This window comes from Engystomops pustulosus, chromosome 11, assembly GCF_040894005.1.
Source record: "Engystomops pustulosus chromosome 11, aEngPut4.maternal, whole genome shotgun sequence".
NCBI classification, from domain to species: Eukaryota; Metazoa; Chordata; class Amphibia; order Anura; family Leptodactylidae; genus Engystomops; species Engystomops pustulosus.
This window is the reverse complement of record NC_092421.1, coordinates 85,451,793-85,462,061: the sequence shown is the minus strand read 5'-3', so window position 1 is coordinate 85,462,061 and position 10,269 is coordinate 85,451,793. Positions and strand designations below refer to the sequence as shown.

The following is a 10,269-nucleotide window of genomic DNA, read 5'->3' as shown; positions in this document are numbered from 1 at the left end:
TTGTGATCCAATGCCTCACTGTACATGTACTATAAACACCCTGCTCTTGGGTGGGTGATAAGACCCCCTGCCATGTCATGTTCTGCAGGGGCCTGTGAAAATAATTATTTTTATGGCACCATCCTATTCCGTAACGCTTTACAAAACATGTGGGGACATATACAAAAAACAAACAAACATTGGGGCTCATTCACACATGGGGACCGGTATGCACCGCACCGTACCGCTCCCATAGGGCGCCGTGAGCCCATTGCCGTGTATGGGGGAAGGGGGGCCCATAACGTTTGTGTGAATATAGCTGAACACTGACACCTCACTACAGAATATCAGTGACTGCAGTCAGTATATACCGTATCCATCTACCCTGTATGTAATGTGTGATCATAGAGCAATGAGCTCCTGTAACACCCCCCGATATTACATATTAGCATCTCCATAGCCTCTCCTCACGGCATAACTAACGCAGTATCCAAGCCGAAGCTGCGGAGCCCTTCAACTCAACCTCTTCATGTTCTGCGCCGTACATATATATACGGTGCAGAGCTACTAAAGATGTATGAAGAGGGCTCCCAGGGTAAGCCGTCATCATAAAGAGGTGGGGTTGGCTGCATATTGTAGTATATGGTACAAAACGACGAAATCATCGAGGGTTAAAAAACCCTAAATGGTCCAAGTTAAAAAATGTTAAAATTCAAACCACCCCCTTTCCCTAGAACCGATATAAAACTAAAGAAAACAGCAAAAAAAACAAAAAACAAAAAAAACCACAAACTCACTCAGACATGTCAGGTATCGCCGCGTCCCAAAATGTCGACCTATGAAAATATACAACCCGTTATTGTCGGCAGTAAACCCCTTAACGTAAAATAGCGCCCAAATGTCCGAAACGCCACTTTTACATCACATAATAAAAATGTAATAAGTGATCAAAAGGACGCATAATCCTCAAAATCAATGAAAACATCTCATTTTGCAAAAAAAAAAACCCTCACGCAGCTCCGTACATCGAAGTGTGAAAAAGTTATTAGCGGCAGAAGATGGCGAAAGAACTTTTCGTACACATGGTTTTAAATTTTAAAAATGTATAATAAGACTATAAAACCTACATAAATATGTTATCCCCGTGATCGTACCGAATCAAAGAATAACGCAGAGGTGTCATTTGGAGCGCACAGCAAAAGCCGTAAAAACCGAGCCCACAAGAAAGTGAAGCAAAAAATTTTTTTTTTGCCAATTTCACCCACATTTGGAATTTTTTTTTCCAGCTTCCTAGTACATGGCATAGAATAATAAATAATGTCACTCAGGGGTAAAATTTGTTATGCAGAAAATAAGCCCTCGCCCAGCTTTGCACACTGAAAAAGTGTGGAGAGCGAAAAATTAACAAAAAAACCTGGTGTAACTGGAAGGGGTTAAAGGACAGCAGTGTGAGGACACACCCCTAGTGCACTTGAAGACGCTTCAGTAATAGAAAATAAATTTCACTGTCCTGCAGCTACTAAGACACACACAATGTAATCATACATTGTGTGTTAGTAGCAGCAGGACAGTGAAACATTTTTCCATGGAGAAAACTTTGCAATGTCTTCCAATTTTTGCTTGCTTGTACCCGCGCTTCAGGGCCAGTGCTGGGATGTTGGACTGGTTCTAAGAAAATAATCACATACACAAGCAAAAATGTTATTTACGGTCTCAATTTTTAATGTGCGTTTGGACCAGGTTAATCAGAATACAGTTTTGGATGAAAGAACAGCAGACCCAGAATCCAAGAGTACAACAACACCCGTACATAGCCCCAGCGCCGGTACATCTCAGGAGAGAGACACCAAAATAAATACAGCAGCTAAAATAAGACTGCAAATAGTAAGGGTCTGGAGGAGATCACCATGTACCCGGGGTTACAGACATCAGCTGTGCACACGGCAGAGGGTGCATGTGTGCACAGCCATCAAAAAGCCATTACAAGACAAACCCGTACGCAAAACAGGGCGTCTCCTCCAGGATACAGCTGCACGCCGATGGGCTACACCAAGGACCCCATGACAACTCTGCTGGGACAGGGCCTGGTCTATACACTACTGTTGTGTTACTCACTCTAGCAGCATGGCGGAGGGTGAGGGGGGATATTAGGGGCTCGGTTGCAACTTTACTTTAACTTTGGAACATTGAAATGACATCATCTTACAAAAATAGATGAAAAAGGTTATTTTGGCCAAAAAAAAGTAACATTCAATTTAAAATAAAAGAAGAAAAAGTCTTTAACCACTGACATGGCGTAAGTGCTTTATCGTGTGCGTGGTGACAACGGCTTGGGTGGCGCCTCGGGACAAGACTTTGGTAAGGACACTGCGACTAGAGGACATTACCGAGCGCACGGCAATGGGGAATCCGGGATGCGGACGCCTTTCCGTGCGCCCCCTGTTGGATTACTGCTGTAACAGACACATCTAAAGGTATATGCACACACTTCGCTCAGAGATGATGGAGCAAACTCCAGGCCCCTGGACACTACAGAATTATAGGAAGCGTTGATAGTTGTGTATAGGGACCACAGAGGGTCCTGTAGCTTTGGAGGTACGGTAGTGCTTGGTGTCGACATTCATAGTTACACGTCAGGAGGTTAAATCGCAGGGACTGAGAACGAGACATTCAATTGGTTTGTTCTGCACGTTGTATTAGGTGGAGGACTGGGTGGTGGGGGGGCTCCCGAATCCTCGTGCTAAGAACAGGTACAAATAAAACGTTAAAAGCTGAGGACTGCTCAGTAACCCCTGCCTGGAGCCTCTCCGAGTCGCGTGCTTTGGTGGTGCGCTCAATGGCCGGCCCGCCTCTCCTCCTGGCGCTTGGTGATGATATATTTGAAGAACTCGTACACAGACCACGCTATGGCCGTGGAGGGCATCTGATAGATGACCCTGGCCTGAACACCCCGGAAGTAAGCGGTCAAGCCGCCGATTTGGTAAACCGTCCTGAAGGCGTTAGCCATGCCCGTGATATGTCCGCTCATGTTCAGGGAGTTCAAGGCCACAGATTCCTGCGTGTTCAGTAAAGTCTTACATACATCCAGCGGGGTGGTGACGGCGGCAGCCACGGCCCCCGCACAAGCCCCCGACAACATGTGAGAGCTCGGGTTATATCGTCTTTGAGGATTGAGTTTCTCCTGTAAGAACTCGTAAGTCATGAAGTGAATGGCCTGGAAGGGGATGTTCATAGTCAGTTGGGTCGTGTAGCTTCGGTAAAAGGCACCAGCGCCCTCGTTCCGCCACACCGCCCGCATGCAGTCAGTCACTCGCCGGTACGGGGAATTGTACATCTGCATCCTCTGCTTGATCACTTTACACAATAGATTCCAGGGGCACATAGGATAACCAGGTCCAGATGGGTCCCCAAGAGGAGAACACATAGAAAAAAAATAAAGTGAAATTAGTTTAAGTAAAAAAAAATACTGAAAAACACCAGTTATTGCCTACAAGTAAATGCAGCGGCTACACTCAGTCTTTACAATCAACCACGCGCAACTTATGACATATCCTTAAAGGGACTGTGCCAAGTGGTTTCACAGAACAGGAGGATAACTAGAGGATCAGTGAGAGTGCAACTACAATCAGGAGGATAACTCCAGCAATGTGGAGAATGGGGATCCTGCTCTCACTAATGGTGAAGTGGCTGCATGTGTCCTGCTGCTCCATTCAGTAGTAACAGAGTGATGGAAACACCCATCGTAGTAGCAGCAGGACACATGCCTGAGCTGTCACCCATTAGTGAGCACAGGACCCCCATTCTTCCAGCAGTCAGATTATCTATCCTGTGGTTAGGGGGTAACATGTAACTTGGTAAAAGTTTATAGGTTATTGTCATTTCAGAGGCTACCGATGTGACACTAAACCATTCACTTTCTCCAATCAGTGGAGCGTCAGGGTGCACACTCACGCTTCACCTGCCACTCCAGTCATTAAAGGTGACAGGACCCCTGCAGATAGTAACAGCAGGAGCGGGTATAACACCTTTAGTACACTGCAGGCTTCAGTCTCGACATGTGACGTTTCACTCCTTTAATGGACTTTATTCCAAGAAAACATAAAAAACCTGAATTTCATGCTGACCAACAGCGAGAGGGAGACATGACACCGTATAGAGGACCGTTCATACATGTTCTGTGGCCTCATCTTATCTTATGTTCTCACCTTCTGCGGGATTCATAGCTGCGTCATGTAACAGTGTCGCTACACATCCTGCGGCCCCTAAAAGACAAAAACTATCAAGTGAGGGAGTGCAGTGTCACAGCAAAGGGTTAACTCATCTAGGGACCTCTCGTTAGAGCTGCATTGCTTTCTGGGAGCTGCCAGGAGGCTACACAAGGGTGTAATCCTAATCTGTGGACCACTCACACAGAGCAATGGCTATAGAAGACCCCTCCAGACACTGGTCATGTATATTACAGACTACTGAAAGACCCCACTGCCAGTCATATAGAAGACTGACCTGCCATAGGGGGGGGGGGGGTCTCTGATCTCTACAATGAAGGGTCTCTTATAGGTGGGGCATCTGTGCTCTTACCAAAGGTTAGACCCTCCTAGTGATCAGTGGAGGTCCCGGCTCACAGACCCCAGGACTGGATGCTTTACGTGTGACCTTACAATCACAAATCTAATTACTTGATGGGTGGGAAGAAGGGGAGCGACATCCGCGCCAAACAGGTACAAAGAATTGTCTGTCACCGGGAATCAGAAATGGGAAGGTTTAACCCTTTGTCACACATTTCCAACCTCCCAGGTGCTTGTTATCAGCCGCATGCAGCACCAGAATGAGGGCACATTTCACATTTACTGAAGTCTCTAGTTTTTGCGGCGTCTTCACCTTTGATCACCATTGAATAATTTACCTCCACATACAATCTACGTATAATGCCGAGGCATGTTTGTTTCACTTTCCTGGGACTGATCTGGACTAGCATCAAGTCCTCCCCGTGTCATGTAATATACTGGTACCAGACTGCACATCTACAGGGAACGTACACCGGAGCATCACGTACTAATTATATTCCTTATAAGCCCAGGCACCGCACTACATCTCCCAGAATGTGATGCGGAAGACTATACAGACACTGAAACGGCAGGAGCTGCTCATACAGGTGAAGGCAGAACTGAAGTATAAAGCTGCATCTTGACAGGACTCATGAAGAGTCAGCGAGAGTCACAATTCCCCACCTACACAGTGATTGACAGCCTTCTGTGTATACACACACACACCCCAATACATGGGCGGGGTAATCAGGACTCATTTCTCCTAAAAGCCCATCACATCTACTGCTACTAGTAAAAAAAAAAACCCATATCACGGAGCTCCGCTTCTCTACCTTACTCTTATCTTGGGATTAACCCCTTCCACAAAGTGTGTCGCTATCAGAGCCGCGCACTGACTACCCCATTAGACCAGCTGTGACCACATTACCTGGTCCTACTGCATGCGCTTTGGTTCATACTAAAAATCTATGACCGATCACATACATGATTCTATGCAGAAGTAAAATCCATGATGATCTTTAAAAAGGTGAACCCGTTCTGGTTCTAAACCCAAATTCAGACCGTTCACTATACAAAATTCTATTCCTCCCAGTTAAACTTAATATTTAGCTTTTTGCAATCCTGAAACCTGGGACACTTATGTGACACAGAAAAAAAAGGTGCAATCCAGCAAAGGTCAATGGATGTGACGCCCTCTCCTCGTCTCCCAGTAATCCGCTGCTGGCATGGACTGGTGCTCCATTACAACAAGCTCAGACCAATCACGCGTGGGGGGGTGACACGCGCCAATGTCTCTAGCATCCGCCCTGCAGAACACAGTCACAGCAGCGACGCGGAGCTATGTGTGCACGCGCCCTCCAAATCAGTCACATCCTTAATGGATCCTTAAGTGTCATCCTAGCTTGCCGCGGGCTCCTAATATACGATATTTTGGATGAGTCTTGTGATTACACCACCCACTGCAAGTCCAGGAGGGGGAAGACTGGTGAGGAGTGTGTGCGGATCAGTGAACTCTGGACACTCAAGATGAAAAATGAACAGAAGATCCTCTTATATGGCTCACCCGGATACTGCAGGGTATAACGGGACAATGTCTACTAACACTAATGGGGGTAAACAGGTTACGCCAATGAAAGATTTCATGGATATAGTCTCATAGTTTTGGGGTCTGATACCCCCCCAAGGGGCTTGGGATCTGAATTCTCTTATAGGATTCATGAGAAATTCCTGAGCAAAAAAAGAAAAAAAAAAAAAAAAAAGTAGTCTCCAGTAGCAGGACACAGATCTTAGAGCAATAATGCAGGAACCATCAATACCATTAGCTATATGGCTATTGCCCCCGGGGCGGATAACGTCGCTCAATGTCTTTTTTAACTTTTCGTAGCAGGCGAAATAGAGAGCGTGGGCCGGGCCGGCGCCAGTGGCCGTCACATTCATTCCTCGCATCGGCCTCCAGAATCCTTCTGTGCGGACGATTTTGGACAGGGCTTCCATGACGTTGCGGTAGCGTGCGGCCGGATCAGGCTGGAGGCTCTGCATACGGGTCTGGAATGGAAGGAAAAAAAAAAACAAAATTAGCTTTGGTTGCATAGGTTTGCAAATTATCCTCTGCTGTCCACAGGCTAGGGGTATAAGCTGCTGGTCTGACTGCTGGGACCCCAACAAACCAGAGAAGGGCTGGGGAGGGGGGGGGGGGGGGTGTCTGCTTTTTGCAAGTGTGTGGCGCAACAAGTTGAACATGCATCCTGCTGCACCATTGTATAGTATGGAAGGGTCAGATATTGCTGAGCAGAGCGCTTGGGCATCTCCGGCACTCTCATGCTCTGCAATTTCCCCACACTACTGAATGGAGTGGCTCCATCTACTGCTCCACCATTAGTGAGAACTGGTTCCCAGTAATAGGACCTTGACCAATCACCTTGGGTAAGTGATAAAGGGATTGTACCGTGAATCATTTGTTAACCCTTTACATAAGACTGCTAGGAGCAAGAAACACTGAAAGTTAACAAATTTTGGTTTCCATAATATCCACAGATGGATCCGTGCAAAGATAAGCTCAGCTCCGCTACACGTGTACAGCCCTGCCATTGGCGGGGAAGTTATATTATTCACATTCTCAGCTCGTCCCCCTTCTGCCTGCCAGGAAATAGATGGAGGTAACATGAACCCTCCGCCAGGCCTGCACTTTATTCAAGACATTTGGGAGGCACGAGGGTCACGTCCAGCCGCACGTCTTTATATATCCGGCATGTCAGGTGTCTGCATTGCCTGGACCTGTCAGTAGACGGAGGACAAGGTGACACCCTGCCGCTACAATATGCCCAAAACCCAGGAGCGTGTCTATTCATGTCCCAGGGTTTCACTTTGGATTATGTTTACATGATTGAGGCGACATCAAGAATCGCCATTAGTAAAAAAAAAAATTCAAAAAATCCCAAAGCAAAAAACTTCTAGTGATGAGGGATCGGTCATGTTGTATCAAAGGGGATTTCCCACCCATCAAGTTATCCACAGGATAGGACCTAACTTGCAGATCGGTGGGTGCCTCAGCAATTCAACTCGCAACCTCTGTCACCAGGCAGGGGACCCCATTAGATCTTGATGGCCCATCCTCAGGAGCTGACATGATTTGGTATAGACACATGATCGGTGGAGGGGGTGACACCCAGTGTCCTGTATACACGAGGGTTCGGAGCTGGAAGCAGTCCGCTCAGGGCCCGTGTATCAGGCGCAACAAAGTAAATGGGGGCTGCACCTGGAATCACAGCAAGACCCCTGGGAGACGAGCCGACCGCTACCAAGTCCCTGCTGATGGGAGGAGGCGCTGGGCATCACCCCCCAATACTGATGTTCTGATCAGAGAATACTCTTGGGGCAGCGGGTGCAGAGGGGATTGTATTATGTTGCCATGTTATACCCTTGTACACTGGAGAGCTGGTGGGTGAGGGTCTGCCTGCTGGGACCCCGTTCTCTCCAATGGGTGAAGCGGCAGGTTGATTATGGAGATTCAGAAGTTGCAGGAGGTATAAGACAGACCCCAGCATGGCGGCAGTACAGCGATGTCTCCTGCCCGGGGGCGGCACCAGGTGAGCGCCGTGCCCTACAATGGCGCTGCCGCAGCTTTCCCCGGGGTCACGTTCCGCTGCAGCTCCTCCATTTCTTCAGATTTGAGCACGGATCCTGTTACCTGCTGCCTTTAATCCGCACGCAGGCGCCAAAACCGGTTTCTCATGGAAAGTAACACTGAGCGCGGCGGCCGCAGAATAATTACACAACAAACAACAATCCCGCGCTGGCAGCTGCGGGCGAGGAGGAGGGCGACACCCGGGCAGCGGCCGCAGAGTCTGCTCACACATGTCATACCAGGGTGGGGGCGCTAGACTACACGTGGCAGCTGCCCAATTGTTTCCACCCAAGTCACAAAAGGAAAGCTGGGTGATGCCAACCAACATGGCCGCCAGAGCAATCACTCAGCTTTCCTTGCCCAGAATTATTCCCTTCTATATTACTCCTGGAAAAGTATAAGCTCATCGTCACCAGCCGGAGGTTGTGCGCTTATACTCTGAGGCCACACTCCTATGAGAAGGAAGGGTGACGCCCATTTGTCAGATTAGTTAGACATTTCCAGGAGGAATAACATAGTAACCCCCTGTACTCAGAGCGGGGGCACGTTCTCAAGATACCTCACTGGGGAGATCGAGGTTACAGGAGGGGTCACTTATCTTTTTAAACTGTCTACCCCCTCTAATGTCAAATGCTTCTACCTCCACATCTCTGCATGCTGTCAGTGAATAGCTCCCTGGCTGAGGGGATACAATCTGATCACTGATCTATGGAGGGGTTCCTCCACATCTCTGCATGCGGTCAGTGAATAGCTTCCTTGCTGTGGGGGATACAATCTGATCACTGATGTATGAAGGGGTTCCTCCACATCTCTGCATGCTGTCAGTGAATAGCTCCCTGGCTGAGGGGATACAATCTGATCACTGATGTATGGAGGGGTTCCTCCACATCTCTGCATGCTGTCAGTGAATAGGCTGAGGGGATACAATCTGATCACTGATGTATGGAGGGGTTCCTCCACATCTCTGCATGCTGTCAGTAAATAGCTCCCTGGCTGAGGGGATACAATCTGATCACTGATGTATGGAGGGGTTCCTCCACATCTCTGCATGCTGTCAGTGAATAGCTTCCTTGCTGTGGGGGATACAATCTGATCACTGATGTATTGAGTAGTTCCTCCACATCTCTGCATGCTGTCAGTGAATAGCTCCCTGGCTGAGGGGATATAATCTGGTGCACAGGCAGGATACCGCAGCCTCCCCCCTGTCTGCCGGTGTGTACGGGGCCCTGCAGACGGCGGGTGTCGGGCGGCCACGTGCTCACCTTGACGCAGTCCACGGGATACATGAGGCAGTGCTCCATGATCCCGGCCACGGCCCCGGCCAGCATGTGCGTGGTGACGGTGGAGCCCTCGGGCAGCGCCTCGTACTCCAGCTCTCCGGCCTCCGCAGCGCTCAGCTCGGTGTCGGGCCCTCCCGCCGTGGCCGCCGGCCATCCACGCTTCACCCAAGCTCCCAGCACCCGGGCGGGATCCCCGGCGGCCGCCCGCTCCTTCAGCACGGCCTCCAGCTCCATGTCACAGTCTCCAGGCTGCTCCCGGCCGCCGGTCTGGGCCCCTGAGCGCCGCTGCTGACCCGACACCGCCGTGGTGGCGCCACCAAAACGCCCGCAAACTCGGCGCCCCGCAGCACACGCCCATTGGCTGAGAGGCTGGGCTGCGTTGCATAATCTCAACACTGATTCGTCGGAGCGGCTGCTAATCATTACCCGTAATGCGTTCATTGGCTGCTCGCCTCGCCCTCTCATAGGCTAAAGAATCCTACCTGGTGGGGTCAACGGCGATTGGCCGAAACAGCTGTCAGTCTAAAACCATCCTTTTTTTCCCTTGCATAATGTCTATGTAGCTGTCAGTGTCACGTGCCTGGCGGAGAGCAACTGGAAGGGGCGGGGCTTAGGAGACACTGTGGAGGAGAGCAAGGTCAGGGGTGCAAGGTCATCTGATGCTTATACAAGTTAGGTTACACAGCTAAGGCTGGTAGGCTGGAATGCATCCTCTAATTAACCCCTTCTTTTACCACCAACCTTCATGTTTTTTTTAAAAGTTCCATTCCTTTAGCCGTATGGGGGCTTGTTTTATTTTGGGATGGCCTGTATTTTGTAATGGCCCCTTTATTATATTATT

At 49.1% G+C, this 10,269-nt stretch overlaps 1 protein-coding gene across 1 annotated transcript; it reads right to left on the bottom strand.

Moving 5' to 3' along the window:
- Window positions 1–1,678: 1,678 nt before the first annotated feature.
- SLC25A28 (solute carrier family 25 member 28) lies at window positions 1,679–9,858 on the bottom strand. Its single transcript, XM_072130659.1, has 4 exons — window positions 9,411–9,858; window positions 6,341–6,569; window positions 4,185–4,241; window positions 1,679–3,333 (listed from the first exon to the last, which is right to left on the bottom strand). The coding sequence occupies exons 1-4, from the start codon at window positions 9,849–9,851 to the stop codon at window positions 2,813–2,815; spliced, it is 1,248 nt and encodes a 415-aa protein (XP_071986760.1). The 5' UTR covers window positions 9,852–9,858; the 3' UTR covers window positions 1,679–2,812.
- Between the last annotated feature and the right edge of the window lie 411 nt (window positions 9,859–10,269).